The following is a 26,288-nucleotide window of genomic DNA, read 5'->3' on the forward strand; positions in this document are numbered from 1 at the left end:
ATTCAGCAGAATTTGCTTTCTTTTGAACAGAATAACTAACTACTTTCATAGCCAGGATAGAGGATGTTCCATAAGAAAACTGAACTAATACCCAAGTGAAAAAAAGTGGGTAGGAAATCCTTCCTTGTACTCTTAGCTTGAATTATTACAATTAAAGAAATTGAATTTCAGCGTGCACCATCACACAGCCAGCAACCCATTGCATGGGCCTCTTTATTTCCTAAACTGTACAATTCTTACTCAAAAATACATATATTTTATTATGATGTCTACTTTTTGCATATGGGTCCACGTGTGACCTTCTGTTGACTGGTTGCTGGGAGAGGGTTATCAATTAATTATAAGATGATAGAAACTAGCAACATAAAGTTGCTTTATTAATATTGTATAAAGCTGATGTGATGTGTGTTTTAAAATGGGCTTGGGGATTTTTTAATGATTGCAAATCATGTACTTTAGCTGTACTATAAAGTGAAAAGGTCTTGATAACATGCCTTGAATGGTTAGACTAAACAGGAAGCACATTTCGAAAGCTTAATAACAATAGAGGCATCTAGTGGAAGTGTTGGAGGAATGCAGCTGTCAGAGAATGCATCAATGACAGCTGATTTTCTTGCATTACTTCTTCCCACATGGACTTCCATTAACTGAGTGACATGCCAGTTAAGTTTTATTTAAGAATAAACAAAACTAACATTTTATGGTATTTAGAGACTGTGAGGCAAACACAATGGTTTAGGAGCCAAGGTGAAGGCTTGAAGTAGGGAGTGTCAGTCTTCCTCTCAACAACAAGAAATGTCCCATCCCACTCTTTTATCCAATATTTTAATGGTTAGAGGACTCCACTAGGATATAAGAGAAGAAGTTAATCTCCTTCTGTGCCTGACAGCACAACTGAACATTTATTACTTCCTATTATTGTAATTTCCATGACAGGAGAAGAAAACTCAGCAGAAATCTGAAAGCATGTCTCTTTTTGAGCTCAAGAAGAAATGCAAGCTAGAGTCCAAAGCATACAGAAAGCGTGCAGGCCTAGGGCTTGGTGACATGTTTGGCTGCTTTTTAATCTTCCTTTTCTCTTGGGCTGTAGGGTAAAACACACCACAGAAGCAACTGTACTAACATATTCAGAAAGCATTACAGAAGTATTCGACTTTTACACATGATGCTGGTTACACACTTAGCTTCAGACACCCAGCACAGCTTGTTTCTCTGTGACAGTGATAGGGTCTCATGATAGAGAAGTCACTCCTCCAAAAAACTTCAGGGTGTGGCAAGGGCATCTTCATAGCTTTGGTTAATTTGGCTCATTATTATGACTAGAGGAATAAAGCTTTAATTTCCAAGGTATGCAAGTGAGGAAGCAGCCAGGTGACTTCAAGCAGTTTACTCCTAGGCTCACAATGCCCAAACACAATTTTTGAGCATGCTTGAAATCTATCAATTCAATCCCATGGAAAAATATTAGGTTTAAACAGAGCCTGGATCCTCCATGTGGGTTTTCAATGTCTACGTAAATTTCACTTAAAATTTAGACTCAGGTTTGCTTATTCTATTCCTTGTTTTGGTGTAGGAATTGATCATAGTCTGCCCTCAAAAATATAAACCATGATTTTATGACTTCCTTTACTAACCACACCATCATTTATTTCCACCTCAATTTTTCTTGATGGGGTGATGTGATAGATTTTTTCCCTGAAAAGCCTGCATTGTGAGCTTGGATATGTCACGTCTAATATTTTTTTCCTTTAATTGGTGAATTTCATTAATGATTACAGGCTGCAGCCCAGGCTTTAAACAGAAGTTTCTGTTTCCATGCCTCTCTCATATGGAATTGGCATTGACCAGGGGTCTGAGCTCCTAAGCCTGGGGTGGAAGGCAAAGCAAATAAGACCTCACTCTGGTCATGGCTTTCACAGAATGAGGTTGGAAATGACCTCTCAATTCCAACATATGCCTGAGCACCACCCTATCAACCAAACTAAAGCATGGCACCAAGTGCTACATCCAGTCTTTCTTTTAAGATTTTCGGGGATGGTGACTCCATCACCTCTCTGAACAGTTCACTCCAACGTCTGATCACCCTTTTCGTGATGGAATTAATCCCAAAGCCCAACCTCAACCTCCTGAAGCTTGAAGCTGTGGCCTCTTGCCTCCTGTCACTGGTTGCCTGCAAGAGACCGACCTCCACTTGGCTCCAAGCTGCTTTCAGGAGAGGGATAAGGTCACCCCTGAGCCTCCTTTTCTCCAGGCTAAACACCCCCGCTCCCTCAGCTGCTCCTCGCAGGACTTGCGCTCCCAGATCTTCCACCAGCCGCGTTGCCCTTCTCTTTATTTTGGGCGGCAGGGGCAGCTCCTCGTGTCTTTAGAACCACGCGAGACGCCTCCGCCGCAGCCGCGGCTCCCGCGCCCCGGGCGTGCCGCCGCTCCCGGGCCGGGCGGGCCCTGCCGGCCCTTCCGGGCGCGTCGCGGCCCGCGGGCGCTGCCGGCTCCTCCCGCCGCGGCCGGCCCGGCCCCGCCTCCCGCCCCGCCCGCGTTCCGCGGAGCCCGCGCCGGCCCCGCTCCTCCTGCCGGAGCTGCCATGGCCCGTTCCGGCCCCGGCCGGGCCTGAGCGCCGGGAGCCCGCGGGGCCGCAGCCCGGCCGGCCGCGCACCCTGCACCGGCCGCCGCCGGGCGAGGCCCCGCCGCCCCCTTCCCCGCCGCCCTCGCCCGGCTCCGCCGCTGCTTCCCTCGACCGCGAGGTCCCGGCGGGAGGCGGCGGCGGGCGCCGGCCGGAGCAGGCGGCGGGGAAGATGGCGGGGAACGGCGGCGGCTTCGGCGGCGCCGGCAGCGGGGAGATCATCCAGCTCAACGTGGGCGGCACCAGGTGAGCGGCGGGGCCGGGCCGGGCCGGGGGCAGCGCCGAGCGGAGCCCGCCCGGCCCCGGGACGGCCCCGCGGGGCTCCGCGCTGGGGCTGCCGCTGGGACGGCCGGGGCGAGCCCATCGCAGCGCTCTGCGGGGCCGGGCTACCCCGGGGCGGGCACGGGGCGGCTGGCCGCTCCGCCTGCCAGCGATGCCAGGGCAGCCGCTCTGCATACGCCTTCGAGACTCTGGGAATCCTGCGTCTTCAGGGATAGACGCTTTGCTTTGCCACCACATCCGTAGGCTTCTAGTGAACAGTCTGAGAGAGTAAGAGATTAAAATCGCTGACATGATACCGCTGGTATCAACGAGAATAAAGAGCTGTATTGTTTTCAGATGTACGCTGGAAGTGTGGAAGCTGGCAGATGTAGACGTTTTGGCAGGCTGAGGCAGAGAATTGTGGGACAGCTGTGGTCAGAATCTGCGTGATAAATACTGCAAACATTCCTGTCAAAATGCTCCAGCATGAAATCATTCACATTGCTGTAGCTAGTGGAAACTGAAGTAATGTGTTTTCCCAAGTAATGTGCACAACGTGGAGCCAGCTATAAGTAGTAGGAACTACTACTGCTATTTTAAGACTTTTCTTGCATTACTCAGAGCATGGACTTGATCTGATAACTAAATTGTGTGCTGCAGCCCTTCTTAAACTAGAGTGCCATAGAAGTCGATGCAGAATTCCTTTGCTTTAGTGAGATATTAAGAACTTGGTTCAATCCAGAGACACTGCTTGTAACTTGCAAAGCGAAACTCACCTGTAATGATGCTTTCGGGATTACTTTGATGTAGGCTTGGACCAGATTTCATGTTATGCTGCATAAGGTTTTTCAATGAACTCTGTATCTGAAATTATAGGCCAGTTTATCTTTTAGGATTTAATTACCTGTGGAAGGTTAAAGCTGCTTTCCTTATTAAATGTTTCTGCAGATAACAGAGAATTATGGAAAGGGCACTAATCAGGGAACAAATACACACCCTCAGAGGGCTTGCCTACGCAGAGAAGTGGGAAGAATGAGGCAAATTAGTCAACATTTGGATGTAAGCAATAGGAAATGTGTGCATGGATATTTCCTCTTTAATAGAGAGATTCTGTACTATAGTACATCTGTGTGAGAAGTTTTGGTCTTTTGCAAGCTCAGCTTCCCTTGGTAGTGCCTATATCCTTTGCAACTACACCTGAGCCACGTTTTTCAGTTTGCAAAGGCGGGTGACTCTTAGCTGATAGCGGAGTGGATGATGTGCACAGCAGGTGGGTGAGAGTAGGGTACTGTACATGTTTCCTCCTCTTCAGTAGTTCTCATTACTCTCACTAGTAACCCGAAACTCTTAGTGTTGTTTGTAGAATTGTATAAGAGGAAATGAGCACTCCTCTCTGTTTCTGACACAAAGTTATGCTTCGGAGCACATACTACAGAGACCCCAGCTTTCCCATGCTCAGACAGGAGGTCTCCACTGCTCCCTGGGACGGTCAGGACTTCTCTGTTGTGTGTGATGGCTCCATCACTTCCTGGTCACAACTTTAGTGAATTCCTTTACTGTGAACAAAGTCCCTTGCAAGTTAGCATTCACAGAAATTGCTATTTCAAATTGGGTGAATTCTTTTGACTCTGTATCTCCTTCTGGTTACAATGTAACTCCACAAGGACAATAGACTATGAAAATAGTTGTTTTATAACTTTCACTCGGCATGTCTGTTTCTAGTTGCTTATATTTTCTTTTAAATAACTTTAAGCTGGCATATGCTTAAGGGTCTTTTGAGGATTTTGCCGTGGGTTTGCCTCCTTTTCCTTATATGATGCCTGTCTGACCGCTGCATGGAGCTGCAGATACACCAATGCATGTAAATGTTGCTGGCTAAGCTTCTTTCTTAATCCTGGAAAGGAGGACTCTGTCTGGTTGTTTACATAGATTAATATCTATCTATTAAAAGTTCTAAAGTATATGTTACAATGAGCTATTGCTTACTAAACTGGAACCATGGTGCTAAATTATAGGCAGGAAATCCTGGGGCTGTCTGAACATGCTGATAAAATTGAAAGAGGATGATGGTGATGCTGCATCAATCCCTATATTAACAAGAAGTATCTAGATTAATTCTGGATGAAATTAATGTAATTCATTGTCCTCACATGCTATAATATAGTTGAATGAATCATCCCTTGCTCTTAAAGTAGACGGAGGTAGTGAGCTGTATTACTAATAAGAAAAGCCGAGCAAAACTACTTAGAAGTATATTAGAGAAGTGTTTCTTATTTTTATTCAGGAGAGGCTTTGTGCATGCTTGTGCTTAGAACACTGACACTGTAGGTTTTCTGTTAAGAACAGATTAGCCATTGTTACGTTTGCTGATGGAGAATCCATGATTTATATAGTTCCACGTAGCCTCTGTGTTTCTGCCTCTTAGGGGGCATAAAGTAATGAGGTTTGTTGACTTTTTATTTTCCCCTTCAAACCTGGAAAATACTAGCAGTGAAAATTAGATAAATGATGAATTTGTGTTTTTATTCTTTTATATATATAAAGATATAAATATCTTTTATATATATTTTGTATTTTGTAATCCTGTACTAGACGGCAAGTTGTAATGGAATTTCACTTTTGCATATCCTTTTTGTTTTCTATTAATGAAGAGGTCACCAGTGGTTTCTTAGTCATGGCACTAGTAAGAGGATATGTACAGCCAGAGAGTGATGCAGAGCATGAGCTCATTTTCCAAGCTGCCAGTTCAGTTGTCATCCTTCATAGTAAATCAAAACCAGAAGTAGAATGAAATAATCCATAGTTATTTATTATGTAAAGTGTTGTCTGGCATCATAAGCAATATTATAATATGTATTATTTCACAATATGATTCAGAGTAAATAATGGCATTTTTTTTCTTTTAACTGCTATTGTTATTGCTCCTTCCCAAGAGGGGCCCAAATACCAAAATGGCAAATAATTCATGTTCCTATAAAATATTAACTTGAAGCTCACTGTAGTCTTTGCAGTCCTTAGTAAAAGCAGCAGTGTGCAGTTATTGACAAATACAGCACACTGATGATAAATATATATATTTTACTGTTTGGGTTTTGTGTGTGGAGCAGTATTTGGGTTTTGTGGACCTGTTTTTTTTGCAAGCATTAATGTTGAAGTGTGAGAACCAGGAAATACAGGATGTTTAGGACAGTGTGTTACAAACATACAAAGAATGTTACTTATGTGGTCTCCAGACAGTCCTGCTTCATGTTTTAAGGGCAATCTGTGCAAAGAATCTGCAACTCCTGACTTGTTGAAGGCATTTTAAACATCTCAAACTTCCCAAACCTGTTTGATATTGGCTTTGTCGGATAAATCAAGGAATTTTAGATAAAACAGGCTTCTTTCCGATTTTACAGTTGATTCTGAACTTGTAACTTTGTTTTCATAGGTTCAGCACATCAAGACAAACACTGATGTGGATTCCAGACTCATTTTTTTCCAGGTATTTGTAATATATTATCACATTTAACAAACACAAATTAACAGTCATTAAAAAAAAAATTATGCTCTCAGCTCTTAATTTATGTTGTAACTAGTATTAGTGCTTTCTTCCCCCATCTCAAGCAATGGGACAGATTCATTTGAAGTAAGCTGTTACCCAGGAGGCATCTTCTTGCTTGAATGTAGCCATGGCAGCTTACATGTGCTGAGGAGCTGTCACTTTTTAGATGGAGTATTGTGGAAATAACCTCCAGTCTGCAGGAAAGGGGCATGCCACTGGACTGCTGTGACTCTGTTACCACTTGTGATCTTACTTGCCATATGCATTAGCAGTGCCTTTAAGAATTTTGGTTTTGTTTGATTTGGGGTTTTTTTTGAGTTATTGCTCTACACTGAGTTGCCTCAAAGTTTTGAGAGTTTTAATTTGTGATACAGAAGCTGTTGAATTATTGAACATCCTCCTTTTACATCACTGCCATTACTAGTTCTGGAGGTTTGTATTTTGTTCTACTGCTGCTGTACCTTTATCACCCCAGTTAATCCTAAACCCACAAAGGAAGACCTAAATGCTGGCAATTTTGCTTCCTTACATTCAATTTTTATATTCTAGATGTCTTTCCCAATAAAAGCCTGGCAGCTGACATATGTAGCATTTCCTGCTCCTATTTTACTGAGATATTCAGATAAATGAAATGCCAGGGAAATGTCACCTTCAGGCATGCAAGGAAAGGCACTAGGAGCAAGTCTCATGCTATTCCCCAGTCTCTAAACACAAAATATGCTAATGAAGTTGTCCTGAAAGTTTTCCAATACTGGAAAATCTCACATAATTGTCATCTGGAATCAAATGAAAGCTGTTGGTGTCCATCTTACCTGTAAAATGAGATTTTGACATGGTGTTTTATATGGGTCTGGAAAAAAAGTACTTTGATCTGATGGTACAGATCCCACTTTTGTCCATAAGTCCTCACAGACTGAGTTGTTTACTCATAATTTTTTCTTCAGCAGCTTTTACCAATATAACTAGATTTTAACAAACTGCAAAATGCTCTAAGTGCCTGGGAAGACTCTTTTATCCTCTCAGGATAGGCCTTTTGTCTATTTTCTTTGGGAATCTGAAGGTCCTTATGATGCAGCTCTGAGTCTTAGGTGTGCATGCACTTTTCCTGTATCCAGGAGAGATATTTCATTCCTCCAGCATTCTGGCTGTTTTCTTTGCTTTGATAAACTGTGTTACCAAAAAGTAACCAAGGAGAGCTAACTGACCCAGCATGTTCCTACCCTATGTTTGTGTCAGTACATTTCTGGGGGACATCTAATGAAGATTTCCTGTTTTTCAGTTTGCTGAGCGGAAGAATTTCGACACTAAAGGATGAGACTGGTGCTGTGAGTAATGAATGTGCTGTAACTCATTAATTTGATGTTATGCTTTTGGTTGGGTTCTCTCCTAAAGCATTTTCACTGTGGGTGCTAGTGGAATTACACTGCTTGAATCAGGCTAAACTTTCATGAAAATGAGTGACACCTCTGGCTTTCTTGGTTCTCATCTTAGTTTCAAGCTAAGTGAACCTGAATGATGTTTATACTTCTATGCTAATTCTGCATTGTACAGGTATTGCAGAAACAGCAACTCTTCTTAAACGGAGCAAATGCTAATTTGCTGTATTGCAGGGAGGTGTAATTTTCATTAGATAGGCATTGCATGCGTAGTTGAGTAATCCAACATGGAAAGGTAGCATTTTTTTTTTTGGCAAAAACATGTAGTATGGCCATTTCATTCTGTGGGTATGATATTCTTAAATGGGAAACTATAGTTACAGTAATGTTGTTGAGCAATAGTAAGGCACACAAGTACTTTGCTAAAAGTGTAGAGGTAGTTTTGATGGTAATTGAATTTAAAAAAGTCAAAACCTGGCTTGAGATCTTCTTACAGTTACTGCATATTGAACACATGCTAGAAAGTGAAAGTATCCATTGTCCTTTGTGGAGACTAGAACCTAAACAACCTAAGGAATAAATAGATTTATTAAGTGCCCTCTATTTACAACAGTGTTTGTATGTATGCCCTGTAGGAATGTTTAATTAGTGGACAGTAGAATAATGAGAACAAAGAAGATGCTCAAAAACTTTTGAGTTTTGTTTGCTCACTTCCTCATCTTCAACTCTTTCCCACATTCAGTATAAAATAGCACTTTAGTTGATGGTTGCTCCATAATAGTACTCAAGCACAGAAATTTTTCTTTGCAGATATTTATTGATCGAGATCCAGCAGCATTTGCACCCATTTTAAATTTTCTTCGCACAAAGGAGTTGGACTTGCGGTAAGAAGTTCCCTCACAGATGTTGGGCCATGCCTAGAGTATATGTGTGTCATGGTGGAGGCAGAAATGGTGACATTCTCTTTTTAGTAGATTCTTGTAACAAAGACCACGTCTTGCTGTGTATTTCTTTATTGTTTCTATATCTTTATTTTAATGAAAATTGAGTCAAATTAAGATTACTTTAAAATCTCAAACATCAACATGTGGAATGCATTTTGTGGTAATTCAATAAACTGGTAGGTAGCTTGATATTTAGATTTGTAATATCCAGTTATATGCAAGCATTTATATTCAAGGTATTGACTCACTTTTTTCTTGTTGGTTTTTGGTTTTTTTCGTGTTTCTGTAGGGGAGTGAGTATTAATGTTCTCAGGCATGAAGCTGAATTCTATGGAATCACTCCTTTAGGTAACTTTTTTTTTCTTAATGTGAGGTCATCTTATAATTATTTTTGTAGTAATGGTCTACTGGAAAATTCTGGGCAATTGTGACCCTGAAGACTTTCAAAGTAAAAGATTTAAAAATGGAAGGATATTTTAGATAATGCAATGTTTTGAAGGAAGTGAAAGCTGCAGTCATATCTGGGTTTCCTCCTTAGTGAGAAGATTGCTACTATGTGAAGAACTGGAACGCTCATCTTGTGGCAGTGTCCTTTTTCACGGCTACCTACCTCCTCCAGGTATTCTTGTATTCATGGTCTGATGTTGCTTGCTGTCACTTGCTGCTGCCACTTGTGATTTAAACCTAGGACTTTGATTGCTGTGCTGTAAAAAACAGCACGTTTAGAATACTGGGCAGGGGGTGTAGCATGTTAGTACTAAGCAGGCTGTGTTTGGTTGTAGACTAGAGCAGAGGCTCTTCAGGAGCCTTTCAGTTTAATGTCATCAGCATGAGGTGCCTCTTTCTGATCATAGAGTTCCCTAGGGTGTCCTATTGCCTAGGTGCCAAATCACAACTAATGGGCTTTCCTTACCAACATAAGTACCTGTTAGACTTTTTTAATTCTCTGCAGAGATGAACACAGTTCATGTATTAACCTGAAGTCTAAAGGATATCTTGTCCATTATTGACAAGTTTTCTGAAGATAATTCCTTATATGGTGAATGTCTAAATAGAGAGCAAAAGCATTTTCTGTTTCAGTGTTACAGTATTGCCTGTTTTTTTTTGTAGCAGATAAATTAAATTTTCATCAGAATTTAATTTAAGCACGAGTGTTAATCATGTATTTTTAAAGTGAACTAATATCTGTTATATTGCTGAAATTTAAGGAGGGACACAAAACATTTTATTTTTTTTTAATAGGCATTCCCAGCCGTAAGATAAATAATACTACTGGGCCACCGACCGACATCAGAATGGGTCAGAATGAGAGTGAGATTCATGGAGGTGGTGTCCAGCCTACACTTGCTGGTACGGGGGAAGGTACAGTCAGACTAGGTGAGGAGTGTCAGTTTTAAAACCAAAGCAAATTGCAAAGATGCATGTCTCTGGAAAATAAGAACTGTGTGGCTGAATCTGGTTTAAATCTGCTATTCTGTGTTTGCCTGGTTAAAACTGCTGAATACTTAGTTAAACACTACTCCCTATACAGTATTGAAGGCTCACAGTCCACATGTGAGGTTTCAGACAAAGGCAAAGTTCTTCATGCAGTCTTAGCATGGCCCTTAGACAAATGCCTTATACTGTACTAAAACCATAATAAAAACCAGAGAGGCCACTGTCTCTTTGGTCTTTGTTCAGGGCCTAATTCCTGCTTTTCCACCTCTTTCTTGCTCTTGGTGCCTCACTTGCCATGCAAGAGACAAATTTTTAGAGTAAAGGTAGTCTTCACAGAAAAATTGTGAGATAGACCTGAATTATGTCATTTTCCAGCTTTTGACTTTGCAAGCAAAATGGTGCTGTTAGAAGTGTTGTATTTCTGACATAATCCTGTAAATCGTAGCAGTGTTAGGAAAATCTAGACTATGTTAAAGGTAAATCTATGTAATACAAAATAAGGATATGAATTGTTGATTTTCAGTGAGCTGCTAGAGGTTTGGAAGCAGGCAGTCCTGGATAAAAGGAGGTAAAAGGTGCATTCTTCAAGCATTAGTTCTGTAGCATACCAAGGCTGTGAGTGTGAACTAATGCTTGAATACCAATACTGCGAACTAGAATCTTGCTGAAAATGTTTCTTGAAAACTTAATTATTAAAGTTTCTGTTGCACATCCTAGCAGAGACCTCTATCCTGTTATAGCTGTCTCTGCTTATCTAATACTCATCACTTGCCTGACTACAGCTTTGTTGTTTTTAGGATTTCCTGTGGACCCACGCAAAGTCCTAATCGTAGCTGGCCACCACAATTGGATAGTAGCTGCCTATGCCCATTTTGCTGTTTGCTACAGGTAGGAATAGAGTTGCTTGTTGGTTTACAGGAAGCTAAAAAAAAAAAGAATATTATTATTGGCTAAGGGCAAAACAAAATGTTTACTCTGAAATAGCAGTAGTAAATGCCTTCAGTCTCATCCTATGACTATCAGTTACTGCTTTTTTTTGGTGAAAATAAACTGCTTGATAGTAACTCAGATTTTGCTTTGATGCCAGTTCTTGATACTGTTGAAAAAGTTGCCAATTTACTCCAATGTGACTGTTTCAAAAACCTGGTTTAAAGCAGGCTTTTCAATGGAAATTAATTTTAAAAGTTTTCCTGCTGTGTGTTTGGAAACAGACTGTGATGTTACACTGTCAAGGAAGGGGAAACAGTTAATGAATTTTTGCTACATAATTTTGCTACCTTGTCTTCAGGTTTTTGTTGCTGAGCAGAACTGTTAAACACTTGCTACTTCACTTGGATGACTGAAAAACGTCTTCAATGTCTTTAAACCAAACTGGCTGTTTTTTAAGATCAGGTGAAGATAAGAAACACCTCCACATTACAGAAGCTGTCTTTAATTCACATCTCATAATCTTGATTTAATTGGTGGCTGTCTTTTGGATGGAAAGTCCATCCAGCTTTTAACAAGAGCTGTTGCCCAGACCAATCTAACATGGCTTTCATACTGTAGCTCAGAAAAAGAAGGGAGAAGAATGTAACGTGAACAACTTCTTTCTGCTTACTGCCAAGCTAAAGCCATACTTTGCTGCCTTTTTCACTCTCTAGAATACTAACTTAGTTGCTTAAACTATGTAACTTAAATCACATCTAACTTGCATTCACCACTGCAATTTTTTTTGCTTTAATTTTTATTAAATGTGGATTCCCTTGCTCTGCTTAATGTTTTTGTCTGACAGAGAAAGAGGCAATGATTTTCAACTGTTTTTTTGCTAATTGTCTCCTTCTTAGGACTTTATCTCTGACTGTTTTCCTTGGTTGCTAGCTCACTTTAAGTTAACGATTCTGCCTCTTTCCTGCTTGGTAAACTACTTAACAAGACTTTTTGCCATTGAAATTATGTTATTAGTGATGCTTTTGATGAACCATGTCAGACTTATTAGGGAGGGTGCAGGTCAATATGCCAGTTTAAAGTGCTGCTTTTCTTCACAGAGACTGAAGGTAGCAGTCTTGTATTCTTTTTTTCTTCCAAAACTTGAAGGAGCTCAAGGAATACAACAGTGGAATTTTTCCTCCTCCATTCTTCTACAGTAAAGTACAGTGCATCTTAAAGAAAATATTTTTTTTAATTTGAAGTATGACAAAAGTATTTTAAAATTTTATCATAAGGTTTGCAAGAACATCTTGGTTGTATTCAAAATGTTGCTGCTGCAATTGTGCTCTTAAATCTCTTCACTACAACTTCTGCATGTTGCAGAAGCTGTGGTGGGTGGAGCACAGTGGTGTGGATTGCTTTGGCTCCAGGCAGGTTGCAACACTGAAGTGAAATAACGGCAACAATGCTAAAAAATACACATATCTTTCTGCTTCTAATTTTTTATAACTTGACTGCAGAGATCTAGTCTGCTTTAGCTACAATGCAAAGTATCTAAATTATTTCCTGAATTTAAGTAAGATAAATTGTGTTGACACCATGTTGGTCTTAAAAATACACAGGGAAATTATTCTCTAAAAATAAATCTTGCAGTCAGTTCAGTATTATCTGCTTACAGTATACCATAAACTGAAAATGTGTCTGGAGAGCAGAGCTAAAGCATGAGTTGGTTTCTTAGATGATACATAAGGAGTTTAATAGAGTTTTCTTCTAAAGTCATACACTGAACCTCATTATCTAGTGTTTGTTAGCCCAAGATTTTGGATTCATCTTATAACTTTTATATCAGATGTACTTATATCAAGAAAAAGCCCAGCACAGGATTCCAGTAGCTGCAAAGCACTGAAATAATATGCAGTATCAGACTTCAAAATGGGAAAAAATGCAGCTCCTGTAGACTGTAGTTCTTATCGACTTCTAGAATTTGAAATTTGTGGCTTAGACTGTAAGACTGAATCATCCACACTGGTTTAGGATTAGACTGGCCTGTCTGTTCCTGAGTTTCTGATGTCAGCTCCCTGTTCTCCCCTTTGCCCTTCCAGAATCAAAGAGTCATCTGGGTGGCAGCAGGTGTTCACCAGTCCTTATCTGGACTGGACCATTGAGCGGGTGGCTCTCAATGCCAAGGTGGTTGGAGGACCTCATGGAGACAAGGACAAGATGGTTGCAGTTGCCTCAGAGAGTAGCATTATCTTGTGGAGCATTCAAGATGGTGGTAGTGGCAGTGAAATTGGTAACTATCATGACTTGTTTTGTTTTTTCTTTTGTGTGTGGGTTTAACTAGAAGGAAGCCTGAGACCTTGTTCTGAGGTATGTGTGATTTCTGGTGTTCAGTATTCACTTTCACAGATTGACAAAACAAGCTATAGTGCAACAACCTGTTACAGTGTTTTAACTTCCTTCAGTTCTGCACCAGGAATCCTGTCTCAAAATCCAAGAGATGGAGAATAAAAGAGCACTGTGTTTACTGAAGAGCTAGTAACCAATACTTACTGTTCATCTTGAGGTTTTTGTGTAAAAATTCAAAATAAGAGTTAAAATTTTCCCTAGACTTGCATTTAAATCTAGGCCATAAGTTTTGGAGGTGGAAACCTATAGATATAAAGTGATTCTGCTCTTTCCTTTGTGTTAATAAAGCCACATTTTTACACAGAGATGGTGAAAGTACTTCAGTTCTCTGTCAAATGTGCTTCATAAATGGAATCTGGAAGATGAAATTTTTTTGAGTTAATAACTTGGGTGTCAGGGTAGGAAAAAAGCCCAAACTATTCCTTTAAGCATACAGGAATTACTGCTTATACACCTTGGCACTGAATGACACACAATTGTAAGCTTTAGAAACAGCAAGAAGACATTTCCAGAAGTAAATATTCCCTGGTACTGATCTGATGGTTTGTCTGAGTCATTGCTGTTCAAATATAGGGCAAATTTGGGAGGCACTGAAGGGAACAGTATTTGGAACTTCCTCTAGCCTAATCCCTGGTGTTTGGATAACCACTGCTATGCCAGTAATGTCTGTTTCCTCTGGCAGTGGATACTGCTAATAAAGTATGACAGCAGTCTGGTTATGTGAGCACTTTTCTCTGAAACTTAATGCTGAGCTAATTTGTTATTAGATGTATTTCCATAGTTGAAGCATTGAGAATTACAGTAGCCATTAATTAAAGTCAAAATTACCAAATTCAAGTTTTGACCCATGTGCCTTTAAATAACTTATTTGACAGATTCTCAGGCAATTTCTAGCTATATTAATGGATATTTAACATAGCTGTGTGTTTGTTTTTTTCCTGCATGAATGTGTGGAAACACTAAGTCATGTTTGAAAATGGGGAAAGGCAAAGGTCTTGTATGAGCTGTGTACTGCTCTTTTACTTGTGACTCAGAGTCCTTATATATAATCATGGTCAGCAAAATGGAAAAGGAGATTCCATTGTATTTAAGAAAAAGACAAAAGGCATGTCTAACAGTTGAATATGAAATTCTTTCCATTAATCGCAGTGAGTAATTATCCAATCTGAGAAGTCTTTTCTTTCTTTCTCCCGTTGACTGAATCTTAAGGACAGGGAAGAGCTGGTGTGACAGCTGTACTCCTGTAACAGACATTGCTTTAAGCACTGTGCCATTACATTCCTCCTGCATTTTCTGGTTTAGCTGCTTGTGTTACCTTGGGATTTGCAGCAAGACACAAGAAGCATCATCTCGGATTTTTTGAAATCAAGTGCAAAGAGACACAAAAAACCAAAAATAGACTTTAATTTCAAATAAAAACTCTAAAATATGCCAGTATCCTAAGGTTCTGATAGCTTAGACTATGACTGAAAATGGCAATAAAACTGAAGAAAGGACTTTTGCTAACCAGGCTGTACTGCATTTAAGTGACACTGTGAAACAGAGTAATTGCCACCTGGGGCAGGAGGACAGGGGAAGCAGACAGAAAGTGCCTACAGGATGAAATTCCTAGTCAGACTGACATTGACCAAAAAGTACTGCTGTTCTTTTAGATAATAAGTCATGTTGATTGGTTTAAAAAAAAAAAGCTTGTTTAATAGTTATAACTTGAATGTAGCTGTTTTGTTTCCTTGTAGAGACAAATGCTTGCAGTGCTGCTTTGTGTTAGAGATACAGTACATTGCTGTCATCTTGTGAAAGAAACTACTTGTTCCAAACAGTTGCTGGAGCCTGGCAACACCATCCCCAGCAAATTGTGTGGGCTGGCATCTCTGTGATAGAGCTCTCCCAGAGCGCTTTCTTCCCTTTTGATATTACTTACATAAGACACTGCTGCTGGCTTGCTGCTGTAAGCAGTATTTTACTGAGAGGGACCCTTAGGACAAGAGCCTGTCATTACATATAGTGTTGTCTCCCCTGTGGACAAGTCTCAAGATTGTTGAGCCTAAGCAGGACTGACACTTCAAATTCCTCCAGACCATTCAAGCTGTCTTCCTTGATTTCCTTGAACCTCGTCCTTCTCTGGAGTAATCAATTCTAGTTGTTTCTGTGGATTTTTTATTACTGCCCTTTTCATGTGCCCTGTACTGCTGAATCTTATCTGCATTGAATGATTGTACTTTGCCCTGGAAAATGGTTTAGCACCATAATTAAAACAGTTTCCTCAGATTCCCTCTTGGATGTTACAGAGGGCTGTTTTTTGTGTAGGAATGACAGTATGTACATTTGAGTTTGTCCTAAACAATGCTGAGGAATTTTCCAGCTATTGGATACTCTTGTTTTGACAACATCTGCTGTTAAGGAATATTAGTGAGAAGTAATATAAATATATAGAGTGAGCAGGATAGAATAGAAACTTGTGAGTGAAGCTTGACACTTTGGTGTTGTAATGTATCCTCAGTATTTTTGTAATTAACAGGCAGAACAACATAGCCTAGAATTATTTACAAACCAAGTTAATTACAAGGCCATTTTGCTAGACTTCATAGCTTGCAAACTTGTAAATTACCTCAGACCTTTTGAGTATGCTGTAACTTTTAAATGCATGGGCAATAAGTAGTACAAAATGTGGTATGCTATCCAAGTTTGCAGTTCAGTTAAAGTTATTCATATTGGATCTATGATCTATGATGAGACTTGGAAGCTCTAAAGAAAGGATCAATTTTGTGGAAGGCCTCAGATGTTAAGGTCAGCTGCAACCACAGCCATCAATGCCTGTCAAGTGCTACTCTGTTTTGATTTTTATTAATGAAATATTGTTGATGACATATTTCCTTTACTTGGAAGGCCAGCATTTGCTGGTAAGTTTTATTTTCCAAATTTCAATAGTATGTGATAATTGGTGAAACTGCTTCCCTATATAGCTTCAAGTTTTAATAGCCTGTACTCTCTGCTTAAGGACTGCAACCAAATAAAAAGGTCTGGGAATGAAAAGAAATAAGTAGGCTTTTGCAGGCTGCTTATTTTTTTGAGTTAAGTATTTATGCTAAAAGAGAAATTAGAATGTATTCAAATAAAGTCACTTTTGAGTTGTTCAGTCTTTTCCAAAGAATAATGCTGAATCCTTGTAGTCATGTTTAGTTCCTGAAATCCATTTTCAAATTATTTTTACTTGACTGGACTTACAAAAAAATGTAATCAAGAATTTGTAATATTTTAACAGGTAATTGCAAACTAGTATGGCACAAATTTGCAAAACCCATGAAATTGCTGCTTCTTAAATGACACCTTAGAGTCACAGCTAAAAAAAAAACCCAAAAAACAACAAAAATTCCTGCTTGCTGTAATATAAGTTTTTTATTTATTTTAAAGCCATTTGAGAACTTGATGCCTGTAGAAAAATGTTTGTATATTTCATAAAGGCTCTTGTAGCTTCTCTTGCCTTCTTTCCAAATAATGCTGGTATTAGCAGAGATGACATCACACTGCCATTCATTGGCACCCAGTTTGCTGCATGCCTGGTGCCTCACCTACCACACTGCAAACCAATTTGTGGCTGTTCTTTACTTGCTACTGGAATAAATGTGATGTGATAATAATAGAGAGATTCCATTGTTACTGTGTTTTTTCTCTTCATTTTAGATGAGCTTCACAGCCTCTTCATTTTTTGCAGGAGTGTTCAGTCTTGGAGTGCCTGTAGATGCTCTCTTCTTTATTGGCAACCAGTTGGTGGCTACAAGCCACACAGGGAAGGTTGGAGTATGGAATGCTGTGACTCAGCACTGGCAGGTCTGTTCAAGCTTCCACATCACTTTTTATAAGCTGGAATGTCTTTCTAGTAAAAAGATAATAAAATAATCTAAAAGCATGTGGGAAATGCTCATCATAGGGTTTTGAGCCCTAATTTGTGTTATGGAGTTTATCACCTGGGTATTGTGCCTGTGAGCAGAATGTTGACTTGTGTGGTGTTGCTAAGAAGCATTGAGAAGATTTGAGCAGACTACTGGGGTGGTTTCCCTCGTACTTATTCCTCTGGCAGTGTTTTAGATGCATGCTAAAAGGAGAAGGAGGGTGTGGTTGCTACATACATTAGTAATGAAATTCTTAGCAAAGGAGAGCTTAAAGGAAGCAGAATACTAAGTGCTATAGAGTAAGAGGTAACATAAAGCAGTAGAGTGTGACAGAAAATCCTGCTAGGTAAAGTAAGGATTCTAAGTGGCCATGCTTTGCCAGTGACTTGTACAGAGTTGCTGTTTCCTAATGATAGTTCACATCTTGGCAGAAGGCAGCTGCTGAATCACCTCTAGTGTTCCTATCTAGGAACACTAAGCAATTCTTTCTGCTGCAGAAGGAGAGAAGATAAAATGTTTTAGAGGCTTACAGGCCATCCTTAAGTTAGGAAGGGGTACTGGATTAGAGTTCGAGTTTTTTGGGATGTGGGGAAATTTCTTTGGTTAATTTGTTTTACTTTTTTCCAGCTGATTCATTGTAATTATTTTGCAAATGATTTTTCAAGTCTTTGTAGCAATTGGAAGGATGATGCTGGTGAGAGAGAGATGAGAACTTAAGCTGAAATGTCCGTTAATTATTATTCAAGGTGTATTAAGTGAACGGACTTAAACATAGGAGTACACGACAAATACCATGGCACTGTGCATGTTTGAGTGCTCTGGATAAAATGGCTTTTGGCTTTTTCCTCCTCAGGGCTGAAGCAAAAAGTAATTCTTTGAAATAGGAAACTTTACCTAGCATAAGATAAACTTTTTCTTTGCTTGAAATCTCTGTCCCACTTGGAAGAATAAGCTCTCCTTTTAATCCTAGAAGGCAAAGAAAGGGCACGTGTTGAGTTGTAGACCAGTAAGTAAAATATGACAGGGCTGTCTTCCAGTTTGCTTGGTGTCTTTATGTGTTGGAAGTGAGAAACTCATTATATATCTGCTAGAGGCAGTGATTTCCATAGTTTGGCAGAGGGATACAAATACTTGGGATAAAGAAGGCATAGAGAGGTAACATATCTAGTTCCTTGGTGCAGAAGTCTCTTAAGGACTTTAAGAAACAGAGGAAGGGAGAGGACAGAAAGGGTGACATACACTCACTGGCATATGGAAAAATACCTACTTTTGAAGACATGGTTTAGGTGCAACTCTTGAAGCTTTGTTCCTTCACACAGAGAAGGATCTTCCAGAGCAGTTGTGCTGATTTGTCTGCTGAACTCCAGGACTTCAGATCCAGTTTGGTAGAGGAATATGCAGTATTTTAGGAATGCCATTTTACGTGCAAGTGTGTGCACAATGGCTTCAGACCAGTACCACACTCAAGTGATGTTCAACCAAAACTGTCTGAAAACTGATGAATTAACAACCTAAATCCATGATATGATTATTTTTTCCTTTCTGTTTGTGGTAGGTTCAGGATGTTGTTCCTATCACAAGTTATGATACTGCTGGGTCTTTCCTGCTGCTGGGCTGTAACAATGGCTCTATCTACTATATAGGTAAGAAATGGGAGCAGGGTGGAATAAAAATGAGGTGCTATTGCTTGTTTGTTACACACTTTAGTTGACTTAAGTTGCATCAGAAGAACTCTGTCTAATGAGGGTAAATGTCTCCTCCCCACAGACATGCAGAAGTTCCCACTTCGAATGAAAGACAATGATCTTCTTGTGACAGAATTGTACCATGATCCCTCCAATGATGCTATAACAGCTCTCAGTGTCTACCTCACACCTAAAACAAGTCAGTATTCTACCAGTGTCTCTTCACTGACAGTTTGTTAGAAATGTGCTTTACTGTTTTCTAAATGGACCTTTCCTATTGCTGCTTAGCAGGGTTAAAGCATACAAGGTAGCCCTTGACATAAACAAAGAATTTTTCTTCATTTAATGATCCTCAAATGAATGATAAACACTAGGCATAGTTGTTTTTCCTTACACCTGTAGTCTGTATAAATAGGTACATATACTTACATGTATTTCTAGATTAATTCCTGTGCCTAATGTATCTTGGTTTTAAGTCTTTTGCACCAGAGAGGCACTTAGATTATGAATTGTATTTGCTGAAATACTTTGTGCTGAACTGGGTAAGGGGGAGACACAACCTTGCTGTTGTGTCTGACTTTATAACCAATATGCTAAGAAACATTTCCATATGCAGCGTGATGATCCTTTTTAAATTATGGTGCAGTTATCTTTTAAATTAAAAAGAGAAACAATAGCAACAACAAAAACCCAAAACAAAGTAAAACTAAAAAGCCCAGACTGGGAGAGAGTGGTTACTTTCACATAATAATATGGATACCACAGTGACTTTTTGAGCTGTAGTTCTTTCTGTTTTGCTTTGCTTTCCCATTTGCCTCCAACTAAAGCAGAAAAATAAATGTTACGTGGCACCTATAGACCATATCACTGTGAGAAGTGCCAAAATATCTGACTATATGACTTCATCCATGTCTTCTTTCAGGAGGGAGGAGAGAATGGGAAAACAGGCTTTTGTTAAGACAACGTTGAAGCATGTTGTATGGAATTGAACAAACCTGGGGTCATTTTAGTGGCAAAATGCCCTCCCTGTATATGGGAAAATAACGAGTAAACGGGGTTTAAAAAACATAGCTGTCTTACTGTAGAAGCTTGGAAATACTGTTTTCTACTGTCTCCTTCCCTGGCCCCCAGTAAGCCAAGCTTTTATTCCTGGAGGAATAACTGTGTTCTTGCTTGTTTTAGGTGTAAGTGGCAATTGGATTGAGATTGCATATGGCACCAGCTCTGGAGCAGTGAGGGTGATTGTTCAGCACCCTGAGACAGTCGGGTCTGGCCCTCAGCTCTTTCAGACCTTCACGGTTCATCGAAGCCCTGTCACGAAGATCATGCTCTCAGAGAAACACCTCGTGTCAGGTAATGTGTGCACAGATGTGTATTGCTGGCTCTCCCCTCCTCCTGAGCAATGCAGTATTTGTATGCTATGCTCTATAACTTGCATATTTCCCACATGTAATAGAAATGAGTTGGATGGATCTGGGGATAAGTGAAGGGTTAGATTTGCTTGGATCCTCTTTCTTAAAGTAAACTTCCTTTAAAGCCTTTAGCAGTTGAAAGGCCCAAGTTTTATTCGAGCAGATACCAGAACAGCTCATTCTTTCATTTGTGTCTTATTCCAAGGTTGCCATTTGTAGAAATAAAAGGGCTTGTAAACAAATATATTTATGTCAAGTTTTACTGCTGTGTGCAGGTCCTTCAGCACTAGTTTTATTTTAACAGCCTTTCAGGAGCTTTCTGGGCTGCAGCAAAATGTGCACCATCTCCTCCTGGGCTCTAGAAAAAGCCTTCCTGTGACTTCAAAGGGCTGTCTCTGTTTGTTTTCTCAGCAGTCTCCCAGTGTCTGTTGTGATCTTCTGCTTGTCCTGGTCTTATGCTTAGGAATGTGTCTTACTTGCAGAGAAGATGCAGTCACTCCTTCCCTGTAAAAATCTATTTCATCCAGAATCCAGCAACCAGGGCATGGCAGAGAACTGGTTTACATCTTGCTGTTATCTCATTATTTAAAAAAAAAGGAACAGGAACATGGTATCCAATTATACTGCAAATAAACAGCCCAGAGGTCATCTGTTCCCCTGCAAGTTGCTGCTAAACTCTCAGTACCACGAGAGGGCACATCTCTACGTACAAAACTGAGTTAATTAATGAATTCAATGGAATAGGGCTGTTGTGTGAGGAGGGTTCTGCTGCCAGGCTGCTCTCATGACCTCTTGTCCTAGCATCTGCAGACAGGGGATTGTAGGGTGTTGTAGGCTATTGGTGCTAGACCAGACCTTAGTTTGGTTTTGCACCTGTCCCAGTTTTTTGAATTTCTGAGTGAAGAAACAAAACTAATAGAAAATAGGACATCAGCAAGAATTTGTAGACTGTTAGAAAATTGTCTGGAGATGCTGTATCTCCAGACAATCTCACATTGACTAAATTGTTGATCGCTCAGTCTTGAAAAACTATAATGTAGATGATTATTAGAGAAGTTTATCTAAATGTTTTGTCATCCCTTGTAAATGCACATCTTTTCCTTTCTAGTTTGTGCTGATAACAACCATGTCCGGACATGGACTGTGACTCGGTTCCGGGGTATGATTTCAACTCAGCCAGGTTCAACACCTCTTGCATCATTCAAAATCTTATCCCTGGAGGAAGCAGAGAGTCATGGCAGTTACTGTTCTGGAAATGACATTGGTAGGCTGTCTCTGGGTTGTGCTGTGCCTGTACCTTCCCTAGTCTTATAATGGTTTAACAGTCCTTCAGCCCTATAACATGCAAGACAATGAGTGTAAGCTGTTATACATTGCTCTCCCTTTGAAATGATGGCAAGGATCTGTAAGATTAACTTGGAATTATTATTTAGGCTGTGAGAGTGATTACACTTAAAGGACTTACTCTGAATGACAGAAGAATGGACAAAAAAGTCTTTGGAACACAGATACTACACCTCTTCCTTGAGCAAACTGATACAGCATTTCAATTCTGATTAAACTAGAGAACAAGAGAAAGCACTGTATTAAACAGATGAGCATAGCAAACATTTACTCTACTGCAAATTCTAGTTCAATGTTCAGCTGGGGTTAAACAAAGCATGGAAAAAATTCTTAAATGACTTTGAAGTCGTGACAAAGTTCACTGAAGCCTTGCAACTGCAGAGGCAAAGGGTGCTAGCACATTGCTGTAGCAAGGTACTGAAGGAATGTATGTTGGTAAATATGGGTAGACAGGTAGTTTAGATTCCTTGGTGGTCTGAACCTTGTAAATGAACCTTTGATGAATAGGATGCCCTGTGAACACAGGCTGGGGTTAGTTGCAAGAGATCTGATTAAGGCTTTAGACATGGAGGAGCTGCAAAATAACAAATTACTTGCTGTTATTATAGAGACCTAATATAGGGTTTGTGCTGACATAGTAATTCCTCCAGGAATACACAGCAAACTTAAAAATGTATGTCCATTAGAACAACAAAAGCTGATTTGGATCTGTAGAGACTGCTAACCATTGGATGGCTTTTGCTAGCTACTGGTCATCTTTGGCTCCCTGTTCCCGATACTTTAAAATTGCAGTGGTCATACATGAGTCTGGGTCTTCAGAACTGTTTGAGGAAAAAGCTGAGGGGATTGAAACAAACAAAGAAACAAGTGATCATTCCTTTTTTTCTTCTAGGACCCTTTGGTGAACGTGATGACCAACAGGTGTTTATCCAAAAAGTTGTTCCTATTACAAATAAGCTGTTTGTGAGGCTGTCTTCAACTGGGAAAAGGTACATCCATGTTTTAAGTGGGAAAGAGGCAGGCCTAGGCCTGTTCAGGTGGTGATGTCTCCCTGCTGCAGTCTTCTACTATGCTAGACAGCTCTGGCTGAACTCTTGTTTGTGTGCCAGTAACAGAACTGTTATTTAACAATTATTATAACCTCAAAGCCAAAAGGCTTTTTGACAAGTGTGATATCGGAGACTCACTTCATGGTGGAGCTCACAAAATAAACATTTCTGTGCCTCTACAGAATATGTGACTCTCAACCATGGTACCATGCTAATATTTAACTTCAAAACTAATGCTGAAATTGCTGGTGGCAGGGAATATGCTGCTCACAAATGGGTTTCTCTCTTTCTTTGCACTTGGCTTTGAAGACATTAGAACCTTTAAAATGGAGGTACTGTTTTCTAGGTCATCTATTCAATAATTTTCTTAGGCTTGACTTCATAATATTCTACTAACATTGCTGCCAGCATAGCAAAAAAATGTTGTCAAACCCATAGCTGTTTTTCTTCCTGTTAGGCTAGGAAGATGATGCAATCAGAAAAGACAATGGATCCCAGTTCTGTGCTTCATTTTTGCATCTCTTGCCTAATAGCTTTGAATCTGGATGAAAACATTAATGTCTCAACACTATGACTTATTTTGGCACTGCTTGGGTGAAAAGTTCATTACAAAGGGCCAGTAAAACAAATTACCCAGAGCACGAAAAACTTAGTTTTGGGAGTCCTTTTGTACTCATCACTCATAAGCTTCTAAAATAAAGGGGAAAAAAGCAATGGAGGTCTGCCAAGACAAGTGAAATTGCAGTTATGATATGACAAAAGTTATCTTTATAGATAATATCTACATTATCTTTGGATTTTTTTGTATGTTTTTGTATAACTTTTGTGGTTAAATGTACTGTTTCTGCAGGTTAGATTCCTAGAGTGTCTAGCACATGAAGGGGCTGGTTTCTGTCACTGTTGTGAGAGCCTTAGCTTTCTTATCATTGCAGTTAGCAAACAGACATAGAACATGTGGGGGCTGCCTAATAAACAAGCAGTAAGAGTGCAGATGGACTGGGGGTGGGAAGGGATTGTCTGCAGCTGAGCAGTGTGCCAGTTATGCAGGGGAAGGAATTTTATCTGGAGAAAATGTCTTTTTCTGATGGCAAGTTTCGTGCCTTCTCAGAAAATGAATGAACCAGTACTGACTTCAGTGACCAAATTCTAACAGGTGCAATTGTTCAAGTAATTTGGGATTTCTCTTCCTGTAGGATCTGTGAGATCCAGGCAGTTGACTGCACTACCATCTCATCATTTACTGTGCGAGAATGCGAAGGATCCAGCAGGATGGGCTCCCGGCCACGCCGCTACCTCTTCACTGGACATTCCAATGGCAGCATCCAGATGTGGGACCTGACCACAGCTATGGACATGGTTAATAAGAGTGAAGACAAAGGTAAATTGTGTTAGGCCAGGACTGTGGTGTGGTTCTTTTATGTCCTCACAGTACCTAACTGCAGTAAATGGACTTGGCCTCTAAGAGCTCTTTCTCTTGCAGATGTTGGTGGCCCCACAGAGGAAGAGCTGCTGAAGCTGCTTGACCAGTGTGACTTGAGTACATCTCGCTGTGCCACACCCAACATCAGTCCTGCCACCTCAGTAGTTCAACCAAACCGACTTCGGGAATCTAATTCCAGGTAAGTCACCAGGTGTGGCACCAGCTGCAGGCACCAAAGGTTTTGCTTTTCAGGTAGGCAGACAGGTTTGGTGAATTGAAGGCTGTAGCTGAGCCTCTGAATTCATGCCCTAAGTGGCTTGAACTACTACACATACTCCTTGATTTCTACTGGTTTGTATGTGTCCAGACTGAAGTATCCTCTGAGAATCCGAAGTGATCTGGAAGCCTTTGTGTGGTGGCTGTGATGAGTGCATTGCTATTGTAGTGGTAATTGCAGTGGTAGGTGGGAGCAATGGTGTGCAGAAGAACCAGCTGCTATTCTCAGCCTAACATCTGCTTTTCTTGTATTTTCTGAAGCCTCCAATTGCAGCACCATGAAACAATCCACGAAACTGCCACGTATGGTTCTGTGCGGCCATACAGAGAAAGCCCCCTCTTGGCAAGAGCAAGGCGGACAGAGAGCTTCCACAGTTACCGGGACTTCCAGGCTTTTAACTTATCCAGCAAAAGCCCAACAGAAAAGGCAGCTGCTGCAAATGGGAATTCCAGCCAGACAGAGGCCAGGAAGGCAACAGCTGAGGGCTGTGCAGCCGAGAGGAAGGCAGTCCAATCAACATCACTTGAAGTGCGAGGCACCGGCGTGACAGATGCAGGTGGGTGTTGCAGTACAGAGGTTCACCGCCTGCCAGAGAATTCTCTGGATCTCAAAAGAAGAGGACCAGAAGAAGAGAATGAAACCAAAGCAGAAAGCAAAAAGAAAATGGGATTTGAAGGAGCTGGTTTCCTGGGAAGAAAGAAAGTGCCTCTCCTGGCCTCGGCACCAGCCCTTGCTGAAGGTGGGCCTGAATTACCTGGTGCAGCTTCTCCATCACCTACAAAAACAGCTGCTTCACCACGACACCGGAAGAATGACACATCCTGCCAAGACTATGGCTTGTGAAAATGTGTCTGGTAGCAAAAACAAGGTGCAGGTGCCCTCTGGCTGATAGTAGGCATGATGTCACATGGTGTGGGTTGTTCTTGAGTGGGATTTTCTTCTCATATAAATATTCTGTTTTATTCTCTTCAGAATAAAACTTGTAAGGTTATGAGAAAGTTCCTAGCTACTGCCAAAGCTTTGAAGGGTTGTCCACATCAATGTGTGGCTTTATGTAATGCTCCAAAATGTAGTACGGTACTTGGTCCAAAATATTGTTGTGCATTCTTGCGTAATTGTGGTCAGGCATGTGATATGTTGTCATTATTTTTGTGTTGGGGAAAGGGACAGTGCTGAAGGAAAACTTGGTTGCTGAGCAGAGGATGTCCTTTAGATGCAGCCACACATTGCTCTACAGCGCTGCTGTTGTCTTGGGTGGATTTTGCCTAATTCACAGAGCTGCCTCTGTAGCATTGTTTAATGAATGGGATCCTTGCTCTTCATGCTGCTGTCTGGTATCTGAAATATTTTGTGCAGGGTAAGGAGGAAGCTATCCAAAATAGCATATGATTTTGCTTCTTACTCCAAATAAACTGCCAGAGGAGTGTTGCTTGTACTTTCTGAAAATATGTGGTATCAGATGATGGATTTTGCTGATTGCGACTGAGAGAATGCATAAAAATATGCTTGGCAGAATACACAAAACTGGCAGTCTCTTGAGGGCTTCCTTGTCACTTTCTCTGGAAAAAGGACAGAGATGAATATGGGAGTAGGTTTACTGTCATGGTGTAATAATTCTCAATTACAAGTGCCTTGACATGGTATTTCATACCTGTGTCACACTGGCTGCTTGCAGTTTGCACCTAGTTTGCTGTGGATGGTGAACAAGTTT

At 40.5% G+C, this 26,288-nt stretch overlaps 1 protein-coding gene across 1 annotated transcript; it reads left to right on the forward strand.

Annotated features, from left to right (window-relative positions):
• The first annotated feature begins 2,676 nt into the window (after window positions 1–2,676).
• On the forward strand, window positions 2,677–26,023 carry KCTD3 (potassium channel tetramerization domain containing 3). Its single transcript, XM_021547534.3, has 18 exons — window positions 2,677–2,866; window positions 6,312–6,365; window positions 7,705–7,750; window positions 8,612–8,685; window positions 9,035–9,093; window positions 9,284–9,364; window positions 9,988–10,122; window positions 10,980–11,070; window positions 13,194–13,384; window positions 17,213–17,328; window positions 18,946–19,033; window positions 19,158–19,274; window positions 20,258–20,428; window positions 21,596–21,751; window positions 22,724–22,820; window positions 24,074–24,258; window positions 24,361–24,499; window positions 24,838–26,023. The coding sequence occupies exons 1-18, from the start codon at window positions 2,793–2,795 to the stop codon at window positions 25,418–25,420; spliced, it is 2,457 nt and encodes an 818-aa protein (XP_021403209.3). The 5' UTR covers window positions 2,677–2,792; the 3' UTR covers window positions 25,421–26,023.
• The last annotated feature ends 265 nt before the right edge of the window (window positions 26,024–26,288 follow it).

The sequence above is a fragment of the Lonchura striata genome, chromosome 3 (assembly GCF_050655825.1).
Source record: "Lonchura striata isolate lonStrDom1 chromosome 3, ASM5065582v1, whole genome shotgun sequence".
Lineage (NCBI taxonomy): Eukaryota > Metazoa > Chordata > Aves > Passeriformes > Estrildidae > Lonchura > Lonchura striata.

Bases quoted from the DNA above. Each gene is read 5' to 3' on its own strand.
- KCTD3 (XM_021547534.3), top strand. From the start codon at position 2,793: ATGGCGGGGAACGGCGGCGGCTTCGGCGGCGCCGGCAGCGGGGAGATC. The intron at 7,751-8,611 runs GTGAGTAATGAA...TTTTCTTTGCAG, and splicing joins TAAAGGATGAGACTGGTGCT to ATATTTATTGATCGAGATCC. The intron at 8,686-9,034 runs GTAAGAAGTTCC...GTGTTTCTGTAG, and splicing joins ACAAAGGAGTTGGACTTGCG to GGGAGTGAGTATTAATGTTC.